At 32.0% G+C, this 20,875-nt stretch overlaps 1 protein-coding gene across 3 annotated transcripts in view; it reads left to right on the top strand.

The window, feature by feature from the left end:
- The window catches only part of TENT2 (terminal nucleotidyltransferase 2), a 54,651-nt gene that overhangs the window by 19,871 nt on the left and 13,905 nt on the right, over window positions 1-20,875 (top strand). For 2 of the 3 annotated variants that reach the window (XM_024563503.4, XM_045197848.3), the window contains exons 5-11: window positions 235-349; window positions 441-532; window positions 1,931-2,009; window positions 3,751-3,820; window positions 10,478-10,554; window positions 10,918-11,046; window positions 15,027-15,070. In XM_024563503.4, coding sequence (XP_024419271.1) covers window positions 235-349; window positions 441-532; window positions 1,931-2,009; window positions 3,751-3,820; window positions 10,478-10,554; window positions 10,918-11,046; window positions 15,027-15,070 — 606 coding nt within the window. The remainder of the gene's footprint in view (window positions 1-234; window positions 350-440; window positions 533-1,930; window positions 2,010-3,750; window positions 3,821-10,477; window positions 10,555-10,917; window positions 11,047-15,026; window positions 15,071-20,875) is intronic. The other variant, XM_024563504.4, reaches the window with a different exon arrangement.

The raw sequence follows: 20,875 nt of genomic DNA, 5'->3' as shown, positions 1-20,875 counted from the left end.
TTATACTTATGAATTATCTGCGATTAGTGTGTTATACTTTACTTTGTAAGTTAGTAGCTATTTCAGTTACTAAGTAACTATTGTTACTTGAGTAATAGTTTTGATTGGAAAGGGTTAAGGAGAAAATGTGTATTTATTTTTAAAATACTGTTGGTAGTATTGTTTTACACTTCTCACTATGCTAATTACTTTTACATTTCTGAAAAAATTATTTTTTTTTGTGGTGGATTCAAGTTGAGTCAGCAGATACTGGAGTTATTTGAAGCATGTCAGCAGCAAGTAAGTGATTTAAAGAAGAAAGAACTCTGTCGAACTCAGCTACAGAGAGAAATTCAGCTGTTATTTCCACGTATGTTTCCCTATTTTTCATGCCCATTATGTATAAGAATTTCTGTTTAAAATTATAAATAATACCTTATAATTCTCTTCTGTTTCTCTAGAAAGCAGACTTTTTTTGGTTGGGTCCTCTTTAAATGGATTTGGTACCCGGACAAGTGATGGTGATTTATGTCTAGTTGTGAAAGAGGAACCAGTAAGTAAAGAAACATTTATTTTTACATTAAATCATTTAAGAAATTTTATATAAAAGTCATTGAGGAAAATACCTTGTTTTGCTTTAATTAGCTCTTTGGATTGTTTGTTTATAGTAATTCAAGAAAAGCCAGGAAATACTTCTTTTTCTTTTAAGGTATTTGTACAATAAGCATAACAGGAATTTTAGCATTAATTTATTTTTAAGTTGTTAAAGTGAGATGGCTTCACTGTGCATTTAAAGAGCTCTGCCTCTGTTTTGAACTGTCATTGGATTATATATGTTACCAGGGTGCAGCAGAGAGGAAGAACATGTGTCAGTATTATCTTCTTGATATATTTCCTTTCCATTTGAATTTTCAGTGATTCTATTTTTAATCTTCACTTTTTTTACCCCCTTGAAAATACTATGGGGTTTGGAGTTCTTACTTTGGGAATACAAAAAGAGAGATTTCACTGAAATTTAAAATAAGGCTATTGTGATATATTTCTTCGCATATTTTGGCTTTGTTCTTTTTATTTTTATTAAATTTTGTTATTTAGTATTGTGTTTATTTGAATTTCCTGTTAACTGATACCCTTGTGTATCCTTAATACCACAGTAATTGCTGACCTGAAGCAGCCTCTTTAATATGCTGAGGCCTCTTCTGAATTACCAAAGATTAAATTATTTCGGGATAATTTTAAAAGGTGTTATTATAGTCTAGCTATTTAAAAATACAAGAAAAATCTTTTGAATGGTAATATATGCTTTTACTATTCCTGTTATTTTACTAACAAAATTGGCTTCTAGTTACTGGAAATTAGAAAGATTTATTTCAGGAAAAACTTTTTCTAGGCTTTGGGATCCTACAAAAGGAAAGTTTTAAAAAACTCAGAAATACAGTGGAGAATACTGGCGTTTTAATTAAAACTTTCTGTCACGTAATTATACTATCCTCAGGCACATTTCACTAAACTTTCAGTCTTACTCACATATCTGAATCATGTTGTCACAACTTACACTGAGATGCCATAGATTTGAACCTTACCGTTAAGCAGTTCATAGTGCAGATTGGGAAATAAAACATGTTATGGAAAGTTAAAGTTTTGTTACTTTATTTTTGGGGGGAACATTGCTTTTTGTGCATTTATACTAAGGGAAAACATGACATATATGGCTCTTCCAATATTTCAATTAAAATTGTGTTTTAGGTTTAAAATCAGGAATTGATTTAGAAATGCTTGTGTGAAAGACAATATAAAGATTGACTTTTCTTATGATGTAATTCAGTGTATATTGAAAAGTAACTCCAAACAAAAGTGTACTTTATATGTTTTGTCTTTGTTGAGATATTAAGAAAATAAAACACTAAGGTTAGACAGATAATGAAAAAACACTTTATTTTTAACTTTTCAGTGTTTTTTTCAGGTAAATCAGAAGACCGAAGCACGGCATATACTCACCTTAGTCCATAAACACTTCTGTACTAGACTTTGTAAGTCTGATATGCCTCAAGTTCATATGTCGTTTGACATAACTATTTATTTAAAATGTCTGTTTCACTTATTTTCTGGTAAGAATTGTTTATTTTCTGATCAGGATAGGTATTATGTGGATCTTTTTTTCCAAATGAATTCCTTTAAGTTTTGATTGAAAAGAGTAACTATTTATTTAACAGTTCTTCATTGAGTTTACTTGCAAGATATCACACTGAATGCAGTGGAAAACTCAGATAAGCTTCAGTTTTTTTCCTCAGAAGGTTGTAGACTGTAATGTCAAGTATCTGTGAAAAGCCAAAAGAGTGATACAGATAAAGTCTTATTCAGGTGAGGGAGAGAGAATTTCATCTTGTCTTGAAATGAGATGGAATTTAGGACATCAGATTTTAAAAATACGATCACTGAAGTTGAAGCCCAAGTGAATTACTCCAAAAGAAAGCAAAATTGTTAACTTAGGCAATTTTATTATAAGATTTTATTATTTGAATAAGCTAACTAAGCGGATTTTAATTCACATGTTAAGCCATCTCAAATAATTTATTTTAAACATCTGCAGAACACTGGACAGTTGAAGTGACATTAACTGTGTGATGTTGTAAAGACATTTTTGCATTCATTTGACAGATAGATATTTTTTATTTGTCAGACTTTGAGGTGGAAAATTCAAAGTCAAGTAAAAAGTTAGTACCCTTGAACAGCTTACATATATTAAAGGAGAGAAATAGATCATTTATTTTAGTGGAGTGCAGTTTTTAGATCTGTGAAATAAAGGAGTAATTCATCCCTTAAGGGGGTTTTTAACATCTGGTATTAGAATTATAAGATATTAAATGTGGGAGGGACCTTAGAGATCATCTAATTCAAATGAAAGGTTTTTGTTGTTGTTGTTTTTTTCTGGTTTTTAATACTTGAGGAGACTGGTGACCCAGGGGTTCAGTAACTTGTAGGAGGAGTGTAGTTTGTTTTTGTTGGTATTAGAACTTGTACTTGGAACTCGAACTTTTAATTCCTTATTTTTCACTAAACCTCACTGAATTCTTATACATAAATTCTATTTGAAGCTTGGTATGCAAGTATTTTATGATTTTGGTGGTACAGCATTATAACAAATTTATAGTTTTTATGACCGGTATTCTTTAGTTAAAACATTAGGAAATTGCTCATTTGGGAAAGTTTGTAGTTTGTTTTTTATACATTTTTGTATTTTCCCAAATTTCTACACTGAACAGTGTATTACTTTCAACTCAGAAAAAAATATTTTAAAACTGTGATGGAATAAGAAGTATGTAGATATGTGTTCTTTCCCTTAGAGGTCATACTTATTTTGAGGTATCACTATCCATGTATCATGTTGTAAGCATTTACACATTTAAGATTATACATAAGATTTTTATGCTGCCATAATATTTTTGCTATGCACTGAACCAGAATTTAGCTATCCCACTGCTGCTAGCCTAGATATTTTTCATGTTTACATTGTTTTGATGAACTTCTTTATAAATGTTTATAGATGTTAGACCGCATTTCTGAAAATAACTTTATTATAAAGCCATCTAAATGGTATTGGAAATTTCATTCTTAGAATTTAATAATGTCCTTTTTTTGTTTTCTTTCTCAAAAACTATATTTTCTTAAATTATTTTAGCTTAGTAAAATGCTATTTTTAAAGACTGTACATTGGTACAGTATGAATTTGAGACGTATTTACAGATATTCACATTATCTTTTATCCTTCAGCTGGCTACATTGAGAGACCTCAGCTGATTCGAGCAAAAGTGCCAATTGTTAAATTCAGGGATAAAGTCAGGTAAATAATTACTGAATTCCCTATTTTCACTTGCGTTAGGTAATTTTTAGATATTCTTGTGATGTAGATAATTAAGAAATGTATGCTGTAACATAATAGCTTATCTTCTTTAGTTTTTAGAATTCACATGATTTGGTCTTTGAAATAATTTTTTAAAATAGTCCAAACAATTTTTCATAATTGTATGTAGTTATTCTGCTTGAAATTTTCAGTATTTGAGACTACCCAATTTAAAGAATATACACATTTATATTTCACATTTTTTAAATGATCACTTGCCTTTTAGAAATGTAATGAATGCATTAAGAACATATCTTACTTGATGAAATTTCATGTATCAAAGGGGTTGTCATAAATCTAACTATATATTCTAACAGCCTGGGTTCTGAATTTCTTACAGGTATTGGAATTAGAATATTTTAGATAATATCTGAATATGAAATATAAATGTTAGATGTTGACTCTTTGTTAAAAAAAGGTGTTATTTTCTAAAAAAAAAACAGGTTTCTGATAAATCCGGCTTCTTACCCCCGTTTTATAAAAGTAATACTGAAATATAAGTGTAAGTATATACGTAGCTAATCCTTATTATCCATGGATTCCATATTTGTGAATTCATTACCTGGTGAGATTTATTTTGTAATCCCATTTCCCCCTAGATTAATTCTTTTACCACTTTCATGGTCATTTGTAGACATATCCAAGTTAGGGAAATTTTGAGTCACCCAACGTGTGTGTTCCCAGTTGAGGTTAAACAATGTGATGCTCTGCCTTCTTGTTTCAGCTCTCCTAATGTTCTTTTTACAGTCTAGTACCATGTTTATTTGTTTTTTTTACATTTGTGCTTTTGTGGATAATTTTGCTGTTTGAAATAGCCACAAGCCTAGTGCTGAGGTACTGTCCAGTGTTTCTGTGTACAAAGCTGTGATCTGCCTCATAGGGAAAATAATGTGTGTTAGATATGCTTTGTTCAAGCATGAGTTACAGTGCTCTTGGCTGTGAGTTCACTGTTAATGATTCAGTAATGTATTAAGTAAGGTGTCCTTAACCAGAAATGCACATAAAACAATCACATGTTAATCACTTGATGAAAATGTGACTGAAGGCCTGTAGAGAGACATAACTCTATTTCCTGTGGAAGCAATAGTTTAGTAGTCACTAATTCAGCGTTTACAGTGACTTTATAGAACGTAGCTACTGTTAATAATCAGAATTGACTGAATATATATATTTTAAGTGAAACTTTAGATATATTCCTGGCTCAAACCTTTCCCTTCATCAAAACATCCCTCCACTCTATAAATATTTATTGAATTTTTATCAAGTAAATAAAGTCTAAAGCACAAAGATATAGGGAGATAAACTAAACATAAATAAACTATTAGCAAATTGTAATTGTTTTAAAATATATGGTTATATAAACAATTGTATTCTTATTCAAGATTATTATACAAACTTTATTTTTAATTATTCTTTATAAACTCCATTTTATATTATTTTCTATACAAACCACTAAAAAAATTCCACTTCTGACAACTAAAAATAACTGATGTTATTATTTCGGTGTAAACCTTTCAGTCCCTTTTTTATGCAAATGAGTGCATGAGTTTTTAAAATTAATGTTGAGATCATATTTTTTACTTAATCATATATCATAAACACTGTTTATATCATTGAATATTTTCTGACTTCATTTTTAATGGCTTTCAGTATTTCATTGAGTGAATATTGTCGTTAACTGACCCATTCATTCCCGTTAAAATAAGCATTTTGTGCCTAAAATATTTTCTATATAAAGAATTACTTTAGTGTTTCCAGAAGTAGAGGTTGAAGCAAGTACTATGGATATTTTTAAAGCTCTAAATTCATATTTTTGAAAAAAATTTAAATATTTGTTTTAGAGAGGGGGAGGGAGGGAGAAAGGGAAGGAAAGAAACATCGTTGCTTGTCTCCTGTACGCACCGCTGACCAGGGACCAAACCCACTGACCTGTAATGGAACCAGTGACTTTTTGTTTTGCAGGACAATGCCCAACCAACTAAGCCACACCACCCAGGGCACAAGTCGTTTTTGTGTGTTTGTTTTCTGTTTTGTTATTTTTATTTTTATTTATTTAATTTTAGAGAGAGGGAAAGAAGGGAAAAAGGAGGGAGAGAATCATCAATGTGTGAGAGAAGCATCGATCAGCTGCCTCTTTCTTGCATGCCCCCAACTAGGGACCTGGCCTTCAACCCAGGCACTGCCCTGACTGCAAATCAAACCAGTGACCTTTTGGTTCACAGGCTGGTGCTCAATCCACTGAGCAACACCAGCCAGGGTAGAGCAAAAGTTTTTTATTGCAGACTAGTTTTCACCTAAGTGTTTTGTTCACTGTTGAGTTACATAGAGGAAGTGAAAACTGATTTCACTGTTAGATTTGCACAAACACAAGTAAAGAACATAGCGCCATTGTTACCATATGTTTCCTAAAGCCAAATATGTGTATATCTAAAGTGCTAATACCACTATCCATTGTTATCAACATGCATGGATGATCAAAAAATTACAGGTTTTTTTCTCTAAAAACAAGAAAATCTGAAATAGTAAATTTCAAATGTTATGATTAAAAGCTGTGCAAAGTAAATTCGATAAGTTTTTATTTTTAAATAAAATTTAGTTAAATTAGTAAGTTTTTATTTTTAGGCAGTGTTTTCATAGAAAAACTTTTTTTTAGAGGCTTGGAACTTTTTTTTCTAATTACAATTGACATACATTATTATATCAGTTTCAGGTATATACCGCGGCGATTTGACATTATAGAACTTTCTAAATGATCATCCTGATAAATCTTGCACCCATCTGACACCATACATAGTTATTAGAATATTATTGACTGTATTCCCTATGCTGTACTTTACATCCCCATGACAGTTCTGTAACAGCCAATTTGTACTTCTTAATCCCTTTACCTTTTTCCCTCCCTCCAACTCTTCATCCCATCTGGCAACTCAAAATGTTCTCTGTATCTGTGAGTCTGTTTCTGTTCTGCTTATTCATTTTGTATTTTAGATTCAGTTGTTGATAAATATGTATTTATTGCCCTTTTGTTGTCTGTATTTTTGGGTTTTTTTCTTCTTAAAGAAGACCCTTTAACATTTCATATAATACTGGTTTGGTGGTGATGAACTCCTTTAGCTTTTTCTTTCCTTTTTTGTTCTTGAATGGTCTTTATTTTATTTTTTTAATTATATTTTTATTGATTATGTTATTACAGTTGTACCATTTTTTCCTTCTTTGCCTCACTCCACCCAGAATTGTCCACTCCCTCAGGCAGTCCACACATCTTTGTTCATGTCCATGGTCATGGGTATAAATTCTTTGGCTACTCCATTTCCTATACTGTACTTTACATCCCCATGGCTATTCTGTAACTACTAATTTGTACTTCTTAATACCCTCATCCCTTCACCTATTCCCCCACACCCTCCTCCAATCCAGAAACCATAAAAATGTTCTTTGTATCCATGATTCTGTCTCTTTTCATCTTCTTTGCTTAGTTAGTTTTTTTTAGATTCAATTGTGATCAATATGTAGTTTTTTAGATTCAATTGTGATCAATATGTAGTTATTGCCGTTTTATTGTTCATAGTTTTGATCTTCTTCTTTTCCTTAAATAAGTCCCTTTAACACTTCATGTAATAATGGTTTGGTGATGATGAACTCCTTTAGCTTTTTCTTGTCTGGGAAGCTCTTTATCTGCCCAAAAGATAGCTTTGCTGGGTAGAGCAATCTTGGCAGTAGGTCCCTGCTTTTCATGACTTTGAATATTTATTGCCAGTCCCTTCTAGCCTATAAAGTTTCTTTTGAGAAATCAACTGACAGTCTTATGGGAACTCCCCTGTGGGTAACTAACTTCTTTTTCTCTTGTTGCTTTTAAGATTCTCTCTTTATCTTTAACCTTTGGCATTTTAATTATGATGTGTCTTGGAGTGGGTCTCTTTGCATTCATCTTGTTTGGGATTTTCTGTGTTTCCTAGACTTACATGTCTGTTTTCTTCAAGTTAGGGTAGTTTTCTGTCATTTTTTCCCAAATGTTTTCAATTTCTTGCTCTCTCTCTTCTCCTTCCAGCACTCCCATGTTGTGAATGTTGGTGTACTTGAAGTTGTCCCCGAGGCTCCTAACACTATCCTCATTTTTTGGATTCTTTTTTTTCTGCTGCTGTTCTGATTGGGTGTTTTCTGCTTCCTTATCTTCCCAGTGTCTGATTTGATTTTCCACTGTATCTACTCCACCTTTGATAATGTATTGTTCATTTCAGTTAATATAGTCTTAATTTGTGGCTGGTTTTTTTTTTTTTTTTTTTTTTACATTTTCTAGTTCTGCTTTTATGTTTCTTATTTCTTTTTTGGAGTTCACGTTAAGTTCATTTACTCTTCCCCTAAATTCATTGAGCATCCTCATAACCAGTGTTATGACTTTGCTGTATCTAGTAGATTGCTTGTCTCCATTTTGTTTAGTTTTTTTCTGGAGTTTTGTTCTCTTCTTTCATTTGGGACATATTTCTTTGTCTCCTCATTTTGGCAGCCTCCTTATTTTTGATTTTTGTTTTTATGTATTAGATATTGCTGCTATATATCCCAGGCTTTGTAAAGTGGCCTTAAGTAGTATGTATTCTGTAGGGTCCAGTGGCATAGTGATCACTCAAGCTGGGCACTTGAGATGCGTCCCCAGTGTGGGTTGTGTACACCTTCCTCATGTAGTCGAACCTTGATTGCTGTTGGCACATCAATGGGAGAGATTTACCCCCAACCTAATTAGCTACAAAGACAGGCAGCAACCACCGACCTCTTATCATCATGGGTGATTAGCTGTGCAGGGGCCTACTCCACAGAGCTGCTCTTACTTCATTGTGTCTCTGGTGCCCACTGAGTCTGCCCCTTGAGTGTATTGATTATGGAGGTGGTTCTTCAATGTAGTTGGAAGCTGTCTACTGAGTACACTGGCTGTGGGACCTCCTGGGAGATGCAGGCCAAGGTTTTCCCCTGCCTGTGTTCTGCCCGGGCCACCTAACATGAGCTGCAAAGCGATCTGCAGACGGCTGCTTTTTGTGCTAGGCTTGAAGGTGCCCAGGCAAGTCCAGGCTGTGAACCAAGGCTGGCTGTTGCTAGTGGCAGACGTGGGGCCACCTAACGAGAGGTATAGGGCATGCTGAGGCATGATGCTTGAGAGATTTTAGGAAAACCTGAAGATGAGCCATGGCAGGCCATTTTTATGCAAAAGCCACTGGAAACAGCTTGGGTGGATCTGAAAGCTGGGTGGGGAGGTATCTCAGGGAATCATCGGGTTGAGCCAGGTTGATGGAGTCTAAGATATAACATCCACCTGCCAGCTTTGTGTGGGGAAGGCTCAGAAAAGGAACGTTGTAGCATCAGCCTCTGCCAGCACTTCTGTCTGGGAGAGAGCTGCCCCTCTAGCTGTTTTCCTGATGCCAGATACTTTCCTCCTCTATGTCTCTGGTACCTTTAAAGCTGCTGTCCCAGCTGTGGAGCTCAGAGGGATTAAGTCCAAGTAAGTCTTGAGTGAGGGCCCTTTAAGAGGAACTGTCTGGGACTCTAGCAACCCTTTGTCTCCCTCAGTTTCAGTTCCTGCTGTTTTTCAGCCAGAAGTTATGGGGACTTGTCTTCCTGGCACTGGAACCCTGGGCTGGGTTGCCTGGTGTGGGGCTGGGACCCCTCTCTCCTCAGTGGGGACCTGTGCAATCAAGATCTCCTGATTTTTATTGGCCACACATGGTTGTAGGACCAACGTAGTCAACATCTGCCATTCCTACAACTGTCGATGTGGCTTCTTTAATTTTACAGTTGTAGGACTTTCTTTAAGCAAGATTTCAAGTGTTTCTGAATGATAGTTGTTCGTAGTTTAGTTGTAATTTTGATGTGGTTGTGGCAGGAGTTGAGCACCGCGCATTTATCTATTCTGCTATCTTGACTGGAAGCCTCATAGTAAAACTCTTATACACTGAGTAATCTTTATTTTATTTTGAGTTTAGCCATTCTTCATAGAGCTATCGTTATTGCCCCTTTTCCTAAATTGCTAATTGCTTATCTTTTCTTTTAAAGAAGTATCTCTTCTTTTGTGTATTTGACTGTTATAATTTTGCCCAGATATCAGTAGCTAAATTTGGCATGATGCTATAATTTATGAATTTTTTGGAGGGAATATAATGTATAGACAGAGCTTTTATTTATTTATTTTTTGTCTGTACTATTTGGCTCTTTATTCCAGTTTTGTTTTTTTTTTAAGCAGATGATATTATAATTCCAAATTAGTTGAGAATATATAATTTAGTAGAATAACTTGCCTAGAAATGTTTGGTCACATAATTTTTTTTTATCTGGAAAGGATTGCAAAACTTTTACATTACTTTTGTTAAGAATAATTGGAGCCTTACCAGTAATTATGGATCTTTCAATAGTAATCGTATTTTGTAGTTTTAAAATGCACTAAATTAAAATGATATACCAGGTACATATTCACTCATTTCTTTAGTGTTTTAGGTCTTTGTCTTTTGGGGCCATGCTATATTTACATCATTCGATGGATGGATATTAATTTATTTATGAGGAAGGTAGTTTAATTTCTATTTGCTTAAGTTTTTTCTATTTCTTTTTTAATAGTTGTGTCGACTTCGACTTGAATGTAAACAATATTGTTGGAATAAGAAACACATTCCTTCTCAGAACTTATGCATACCGTAAGTATTATTTCCAAATAATTATCAGCTTTTCTGTTTATTTGTCATTCTTTCTTCCTTTTTAAAGATGTTTGTATTAAATGCTGACATCTCTTTGATTGTGTTTATGTATAATACCATTTTTTTATATGTAAAATGTGTTGCTTCACTAAAATATATGCTACCAGAGTTATAGGTCAATAAAATGAATTTAATAATTAGCAATTTTTAAAAAGGTAACTAAGGTATGCTTTAGACATAAGACATTTATGGTGAACACTTTAATACATAGGCGGTACTCTTCATGTAGTTGAGAAATGATGTAAACTTTCAAAGAAACTACACTGTCTTCTTACCATTTTTAAGTTTTAATTTTACTTTCAGTTGAAAATCGAGTCCGTCCATTAGTACTGGTGATTAAGAAGTGGGCAAGTCACCATGAAATCAATGATGCCAGTCGTGGTACTTTAAGCAGCTATAGTCTTGTATTGATGGTTTTGCACTATTTACAAAGTAAGTATTATGAGTTTTCCCTGGTTTTTAAAATGGAAATGCAGTTAAACTTTATTATGTTGTCCTCCCTATTGACCCTAACTTCAAATAGCATTGTTCTAAAAATTTCATTTTAAGGCCCATTAGACCTTATTTTCTACTTTGTTGCTTTAACAAATGTTTTAGGAATGTGATTTCCTAGAAAGCATTTAAAAGAAGTTTCACTGTGTTTTTATTTTTTGACAGTTTTCTACATTCACTTTTATATTCAAAGAACTTTCACCACTGTATTGTGGAACCATTTTCTTGAGGCAGATGAACGTACAGAAGACCTATAAAAATAAGCTTACCTACTATTCATCATGTTTTTATTTTTCACTTAGAACAGGATTTAAATGATTTTCTTGTTGGTCAAAGAAGCTTTTATTTCCTTTGAGCCAACATGGAGATAGGGTGGAAAACTTGATGTTAATGTGATAGGAGACCATCTACCAGGATGTCTAGGATCTGAGCTGTTCTGGATTAATGATATTGCCACATTTTAGAAAGTGAGGTTGTAATATTTATATTTATATTCTTTGACTCAGTGGTTCCATTTAGAAGAATTTATCATAAGGTAGTAATCAGGGATGCTTAATTGGATTTACTTATGAGGCTGTTTTTCATGGTGTTTGTTGAAATAGTAAAAGATTAGAAATAATCCTAAGTTTTTAGGAATGAGGGATGATTAAAATAATTAGAGTATACCACAATGTGAAATTTACACAGCCACTAAAAGTCATGTTTTTAAGATGTTTAATGATATATAAAAATATTCAAGATATTTGAGTTTGTGTACATATTCATATGTGTAACAAATAATGTGCCAGAAATTTACTGGGTTATTTATGGACAATAGTATTTTTTTTATTTGAATGATGAAATTAGATGATTATTTTTGAGTTGGTAAGAGACACTTAACATAGGTAAATGGGTCAAAGTTTTATGAATCAGTCATCAAAGTTTAATCTTTTTGTGGTCACAAAATTTCAAGCTAAGTGTAATATATATTTTTTTATTGATGTCCAGTCTTAGATACGTATTAGATGATTGATTTGCTCTTCTAAAAGGATTTGAAACATATGATACTGGCTGTTTTAGATACTGCTCTGTATGTCACTAATCATTTTTTGTTCAATTTTGCAGTTGTGTCTGAAACATGGATCACTTTTGATGCTTTGTTAGTGAGCTCTGTCCGGTTCACATTTATGAAAAATTGAACAGATTAGAAATATCTCTTATAAAATATAAAGAATAAAATCATAAACTTCATGTACTGCCACCTACTATCTATTCATAATTTTTTAGTTTTGTAACTTAAAAATTAAATTCGACTAAAAGAATTAACATGCATGAGCATCCATATGTACCCTATTTCTCCATTCTTAGTACATTATACTAGAAATTTTAATATAATTGCCTTTCTTTAGAAAAATGTACTTTAATCTCAGATACCCGAAGATCTGGTTTTCACAACAAATAGGGGGAAGGACCGTCAAGGAACATGTATAAAGGACACGTGGGCAAAGCCAAAGGGGGGTAGATTTGAGGGTGGGAGGTGGGGATGGGTGGGGCCAGGGTGCATGGTAGGGTGAAATGGAGACAAATGTACTCGAACAATAAAAAATGAGAAAATTCAAACATTAGTATTTTACTGGTTTAATGAAATTATGTTAGCATTTGGTCTAGATTTTTGTTAAACATTTTATTTTTGATAGAGTGGTCCCATTTACTGAGTTGGTTTGTAATTAATGGCACTATCATCAACTATTTCTAGGTTCTAGGTCTTTATTAAAGGACATCCCAGCTCTGTACTTTGGCAAATTTAAGCCACTCTTCCCTAGGAGAAATAGAGAGATTGAAATAAGTAGTTGCTTTTTCTGTCATACAGGAGTCTGCAGGGTGTATTGAACAGTTTCAGGGATACCATAATGAACTGGTGTTTCCGATTTTGACCAAGTTATTCTACCTCTGGCCCTGATATTCTCATCAGTAACAGGAATAGTGGGATTAGATGACCTTTAAGTTTTGTTTAACTTCATAAATTGTTTAATATTTTTCTGCCATGAAAAGAGAAATGTAGACAGGTTAAAAAAATTAAAATATTTCCTAGAATGAATTTCAACAGTCAATAGTAGACTACATACACATAGGAGTAAAGTAAACATTTGAAAAACTACTAACTGCTTTGAGGTTGCTGTAGTGTCCGTAAGCAACTGCCACAGTACACTCATCGCTTCTGTAATGACTAGTGTTTTTAAATCGGTAACATTTGTCAGGCAGGGATTTACTGAATGATATACCTGTCCCCAAAGCTTCCAAATTGTTAGTTCTAAAGGCTGTTTGTCTGTTGAAAGACCTTAAACCTGTGGTTAGTATTTGTATTACTTACCTAGCATTCTGATTATGATTCTAGAATCTAGAATGAGACAGACTTTCAAAGAAATTCTCTGTAACCTTTTCTTCATTCTCTTTTAAATTATAATTTTATTAGGAGTATTCAGTAGCGAAGGAACTCACATTTTTAATTAAGTAAATAATTTCTAATAAGATTTTCCAATTTAATTTCTATGTTATGACAAAAATTATTAGAAAGCTATTAAAATGTTATGCAAATATAGACTTTTAGAATTAAAGTGAGTAGGACTTGAGTTTATTTGTAGGGTCTTCTAGAATTTTGGTCATTTGAATGCCTCTTGGGGAAACAAATGTATCATTATTGTCTAAGAGTTATTCTGGTAAGTAATGAGTGAATTTTTTCCTCTAATATTCTCAGTCATACACTGTGAACATTCCCGACTATCATGGTATTTTATTTTATTCCAATTTGCAACTTGGGAATGAAGCATGATATAGGAGAGAAATTTAAATAGTATGTGGTAGAAGTTTATACATTTATAATCATAATTGGAGATCATGTAAGTTTGTCATAATGATTGATTATATATATGTTTAAATATTCTAGGAGTCATTTTAAAATGTTTTTGCTAACTAGCCAAAGTAAATTAAAGATTAATACTGAGTTTATTTAATTATATACAATGTTTATCTAATTCTTAAATTATCATAGTTTATCATATGGTACTACATTGGTCTTTAAACTTAAAGAAATCTTGAAAATGCATTCTTTATATCTTAACATAATTATGATATTATGTATTAGTTATTTTTTGTGGGTATTGGGTACTTGGCCTTTAACGTCATTTACTGTGTAATGGTGTGAAGTTACTGTTAATGCATTTAGTGAGGTTGGATTTGGGTAAAGCTATTGAAGGAGGGAGAATGACAATTAAAAATAGAGTAACATATGAAGATAATTAGTCCTTTGTATGAAATTTTATTTTATATAAGGTTGGTTCAAATCTCCTGATTTAGATTTCTAAAATTTGTTGAGGCCTTCTTTTTAAAAATAAACAATGAAGTTAAAGATTTTTTTTTCAGGTTTTTTTTTCCTTCAGTAGGTCAGTTTCTAGAAACTATCTTAATTTTAGTGTTGTTGTTTGTTAGAAAAAATTAAATAATAAAGACACAATTGTGATAGAACCATTGTGGGCTGTATCTTTGGACTGTACTTAAAAAAATTTTTTTGGTAGTTACATTCATCTTAACAATGTCCATTCAGTATCTGTAGAACAATCCTTGTCTTGTTATTTTGTGTGTGTGTCTGATGTTGGACCAAATGATGTGTGTCTGCTTATTGAGGGCCTGTTATTTTAAAACCATGTAAGGAACATTGGCTTACATAAACTACATAGATTATTAACAAACCTTAAATTGTCAACTTAGATATATTCTGAATTAAAATTTTTAGTGATCAGAATTAACCTCACAAAATATATGGAAACTGTTGACTTTTAGCAGAAACCCTTGTAGTTTCATACCTGAGGGTCTTAGCTGACAAATTATTGCTTTGTAAAATGAATTACATGAATCACGGAAGCTTTAAACTTTTTTTTTTATAGCCCTACCTGAACCCATCCTTCCATCCATCCAAAAAATTTACCCAGTAAGTGTTTCTTATAAATTATTATAATACATATTATGACAAGTATATGTGGGACTATTTATTATATGTAGTATTAATGTGAGTATGAAAGTAGTTAATAGTTACATAACTTTCTAAGTAGAGGCATTGGCGAGTAGGACATTAAAAATGTTTCATATACTTTATCAGAAGACTCTGATATTTTCTTTGGCTATTGGCAGACAATCTGGTGGTTTTTGTTAATGGTGGAATTTTTTGCATGATACTCATGATTATCACCAAAGGGAATGAAATTAGTCCCATTTGGACTCATTTCAGTTTTCTTCATGCTATTTTAAAATACAGTTTTGTAGCATTCCTTTAGTTAATGCAGAAGTTTTTCAGTCCAGTGTATGTATAATTTGAAAGCAGGAGAAAAAATTAAGACATTGAAAAATTGGATAATCATGGTATCTTTTATTTGATCTTATTAAGTAATACAGCAAAAGAGGTAACATTAGTACTCTCTCCTTATGTGCATAATATTAAGAATCCTGCTGAAGCTATTTGGAAATACTCAAGAAATGAAGTGTACCTACTAGGAAAAGTTTAGTATGTACTCACTTTGAGTTTAGAGAAACATAGGTAATGTACATATTCACAATAATATGAATACTTTTGTTTCTTCTTCATTTTTTTGTGTTCTTTCTAGAATTCTGTTTTCTTGTTTTATAGTCCTACCATTTTTGTTTTCCTCCATAGTCATCTTTGTTCCTGGTTTTAATTTGGAAATAATATTTAAGCTACTTATTTCGAATGTTTGACCAACCATCTTAAAACAACATAATTTTTGCCTGTAGTTTCATAAACTTATTATATGGTCATATTACAAAGAAAAACATAGTATCTGGCTTGAGTGATCAGTATTCAAGAACTTACTTATTTTGTATGTATCACAAAATATAATAAATATACTTGACATGGAATCTAAAATATAATTTAATCTTTGATAATTTAGAAGAACTGATGTTCTTGTTTTTTGAATATCAGTTACTGTAATACATACATGGAAGGTGCTGGGTAATTAAGGGTTTGCTCTAATAGAGTTTTGCTGTAGCGAGGACCTCCCAATTTGTGGTGGGTCATTTAGTAGAAGACACCATTTATAATAAAAAACCTTTTGGGATTTGGATATCTAATTTTTCTCCTTTTTTAAAAACTAATTTCTGCTATTATGAGGAATCATTATGATGATTTTCCAGTATTACTAGGGAACCAATATTTAGGCTTTTAAACATGAAAAACGGAAGCATTAGAAAGTATAGAAGTAAAAGTAACTTGAATTTTTGGGTCTTGGTCTTGAATGGTTTTCTCCCTCAATAAAGTATTGATTTTTTAGCTGATATTGAAAGGTCAAAGATAATGAGTGGGTGTTTACTATTTTATTTTATTGTCCCAACTTGATTTTTCTTTTAAGTCCTAGGTTTCAGCATAGAAAGAGCTGCATGTATTTTTCAGCATACAAAGGATCTAATAAACTTATTTTTAAATGATTCTGTTACTGTATATTGAATAAAATGCTTCTGTAGAAATCTCATTTAAAGTCATGTGCTTTGTGAAACACTTTTTAGTATTACAAAATCCAGATGAATTCTCGGTTTAATGCACTATGATCAGGAACAGAGATAATGCTTTCTAAAACTCCCAGGCTCTCACTAATGTATTCTAGTTTGAAGAGCCTTGTTTTTACTTCTGTGTTTTTTTTCCTAATTATTTAGTTTCTCCCCGTGAGTCCTGACTTCTCTTTGCATACACTGCCTCTTACCCCACATTTTGCAACACTGTCTTAGTAATCTTATTTCTTACCTGAAACAGACTTTAATACTAGCCCAGCACCAAGGCCTTAAAATACGCTAATAGCAGGACCTGCTAGATTTAAGAGTGTCTTAATTTACTTTCATTTGTGGTTACATTGCCATAAATACTTAAAAGCACAGTATCTTTAATATATGATTGGTGCTTACCTGGATGAAGAATTACTACCCCCTCTTAACAAGACTTTTTGTTTTATCTGATACCTGTCAGTGGAGTGCTTTTCTCAGTGGTCCATCTGATGGAACAAGGAAATGGGCTTGTTTCTTACTACTAATAAGTATTATTTAGTATCTCTTTTTTTGTCGGCACACTGTAAATGTTATACACAGTATCTTTAATTCTAAGTAAATAAGCTTGTAAGGTAGGATCCTTGTTTCACAGATGAAACTTAAAAAGGTTACATGATTGATCCAAACTATTTAGTCTCAAATTACGGATTCAGAAACTAGTATTTTTTCCATTATACTGTACTGTCTGAGGAAAGGCAAAATGATAGTAGCATTCACTAAAATATCTTTTCATCTAATTTCTATTGCTTATTATATTTTATTTGTGTACACCTGATTATTCCAATGTAGAAAAGCAGATATGACAGCATTTCAGCTTGTGTAAATGCTTGAGAATGACTTAAAACTCTAACAAGAAAAACTTTGTTACTTTACAAGAGAACAAGGTTCTTTTAAATTTTGAGCTCTAACATAGATAACATAATTTTGTTTTAATGATAAACATTTTGGAGTAGAATAAAGTTTGTTCAATATATTACGCCCTTTTTAGTACTTTTATCTATTTTCTCAAAATTAATGATAACATTTATTTTAAAAATTGGTATATTATTTCAGTTTAGTTATACTAAGTTATGAAAGAAAAGATAAATATATACCTTTATCTGCAAAAGCTATATAGTATAACATTATTGATTATTACTACTTAATTTTTAAAAAAGCAACATAAATGATAGAAGAGTATTTACTGTTAAAGCAATGAGTTTGAGATAGTTTAAATATATAAACTCAGATTAAGCTTAGGAAGAGGTCATTTGAATGCAAGCGTATTATTATGAGATTTACCTAGATACATTCTGGGGAGATTTATCAAGAAAACTTATGTTTGTTTCTTTTCCTAATAGTATCTTCATATTCCAGAGAGGTGTTTATGTTAACAGAATAGAGATGTAAGAAAACCCTTTTTTTATAGTTGTAAAATAAAGAATTTTGAGAAGGTGGAGTTCCTCTGTGCAGTTATATATTGAAAATGCATTAAAATTTACATGTACACATATATACACATACATATAGCAACTTTTTTCAGTTTTTTAAAAAATATTTTATATATTATTATTTAATCCTCACCTGAAGATATGTTTATTGATTTTAGAGAGAGAGGAGGGGAGAGGAGAGAGAAATACATCGATGTGAGAAACATCATTTGATTGCCTCTCGTACAAGCCCCTACTGGGAATTGAACCCACAGTCTTTTGGTGTATGGGACAACAGTCCACCCAACTGAGCCACCTAGCCAGGGCAACTTGTTTCAGTTTTAAAATGAGTGTAGTATGGAGGATATAATTAGTTATATAAAACACGCTTTAACTGAATACCTTTGAAAAGACAAATTAAAAAATTTTGATGAAGATTTATTTTTTAAAATGGCAATAAAAATCATTATTTTAAAGTTGACATTACTTAAATTTTAAAAGTCATAAGTTAATTTTGAAATAATACATTATAAATTTCAGCACATAAACATACTGTATTATATAATGTACAGTTACAATGATAATACCCATCATATACTAAATAATGAATATTTAGATAATACTGTTGCTGCTATGCTTTACATACATTATATCATTTAATTCTGTAACAACCCTATGAGGACTACTGTTTTCTTTATATTATAGATGATGAAGCTGAGCATTTGCAAAGCTAGGTAACTTCATATAACTACTAGAAGAGCAAAGTCTCAAATCTAGGTCATCTGACTTCAAAGCTTACACTCTTAACCACCTTATTATAGCACTTACACTTTATGTGAAATACTTACACATTGATTTCAAAACTAAAAATCTCACTAAAATCTGATATAATGTAAAGGAAATTTAGTGAGCAGTCTTCAACACACATTACCAGGTTGGTGGCAGTCTGCATACAATTAAGAAAGCTTGGTAGAATTTCAGTATATTATTTTGTTCTTTATTCAGGTAAAACTATTTAAGTATTCCATATCAGTTATCTTTTAATTTGCGACCTTCCTCAACATTTAATATCAGCATTTAAATATTAGTTGGAATTGCTTCAATACGCATTTGGTTATTAAAAGCCCAAAATAATATATAACCTAAAAAAGTAATAAAAGTGTCTTTCCAATTAAAAAATAACAAAAAAATAAAAAAAATCATTACATTAAAAAATGAAACAGTAGTAAATATCAGTAATCTAAAAAAAAAAAGCTTTTAAAAATAGATGTTACATTGTATCAGTTAAGTTGTTTTTCCATGATATTAGGTTGTAATTTTAAGGCTGCTTTTCCCCCCACTTTGGCTTTTTATGTGCTTTCAAATATGTTAGCTTAAGTTGTACCCAGCCCCCATCCTTTCCAAAGTAGCATATACTGTTCTTAAATACATAAGTGCAATGCGGGAGATCCCTTCTGAAAAAACACCTTTGATGAAATTTTTCTTAAAGCAGAGAATCTGTAATGTGAACCAAGGTTAAATGGATTTTTTAAGGTTAAGTGGAGTTCCGATTTACATGTAGCTGTTTTTGGTATTTATTTATTTATTTATTTACTTACTTACTTATTTCTATTCCTCCTTCAGTTCTACCTCAGTGTGTAAATGTGGCCCTTTGTATGCTAGTGTGAAAAAGAATAGGCGCTAAGAGGGTACTGGCCAAATTGGTCCAGGGTCATTCAAGCCTTTTGGTAGAATAGGTTTCATCTTCAGTTTTAATGTCACAATTGCTGACATTTTTCTTTAAATTATTGAACAAAATAAAAATTTTAAAGGAGGTTCAAACAGTTTTAAACTTCAGGTAGGAAAATAACTTCTATTTCAGCACTGTGCTAGGTGCTAGAAATCAAAATTAGTAAGAAGCTTTCAGAGCAGAAGCTATTAAATAGTGACCCACTTTTCTTTTCCATGTCATTTGAACTTGTTCTCTTTTTCTTTAATTTGCCAGAAAATACTATTTAAATTTTAGAATTTTAAATAATCTCATTCAGTCCAATTTTACACATAACAAGAGACAAATGGTGGTAGAGGCAGTATACCTGTTCTACCTTCTGCTTTTACTCTTTATTATAAATTGAAGCTTCTTTCCTATTCTTCCTAGTCTAAGAAACAATTAAGATATCTGTTTGTAACATTAAGTCTGTTAGAAGTGGAAGGAGAAGTCTCAAGTTTAGGAGTGCCAGTGTTAAGAATGTGGTTGGAGTAGAATTTATCTTATGAGGGAAATTACTTCCTGGTAGTTAAAAATTATTGATAGCATTATAGATAATGGAGAAGAGAAGGTTTTTTTGTGTGTGTGTTCTTTGATTTTTCGTGCTCCTTTGCTTTTTACTGACAATTTTTGAGGGCTGCCATTGTGTAGGTGTTATACCCTATTTCTCTGTGTTACAACATGGTCACAATATTTAGACATTACTAATTGAATTGATGTAAGTAAACTCAAGATCGATTTGTTAGAGTTAGGAACCATAAGTGTAGTTGTCATTCTGTTGCCTTAACCAATTGCTTTAAAAAAAAAAAATTCTACTCTGATGGCAAAGGAAGTATAGAAAACTCTTTTTAATTTTAATTTTTAAAAATCTTTATTGTATTTCTTTGCCATTATCATTTAGTCCTCTTATATCCCCCCCCCCCCCCCCCCAGCAATCACCACACTGTTGTCCGTGAGTCCTTTTTTCTTTTTTGCTGGATCCCTCCATCCCCTAACTTCCACTCTCACTTAGTTGTCATCCTGCTCT

Source organism: Desmodus rotundus, chromosome 1 (genome assembly GCF_022682495.2).
Source record: "Desmodus rotundus isolate HL8 chromosome 1, HLdesRot8A.1, whole genome shotgun sequence".
Lineage (NCBI taxonomy): Eukaryota > Metazoa > Chordata > Mammalia > Chiroptera > Phyllostomidae > Desmodus > Desmodus rotundus.
Note: the sequence above shows the minus strand (reverse complement) of the source record. Positions and strands in the feature narration are given on the sequence as shown.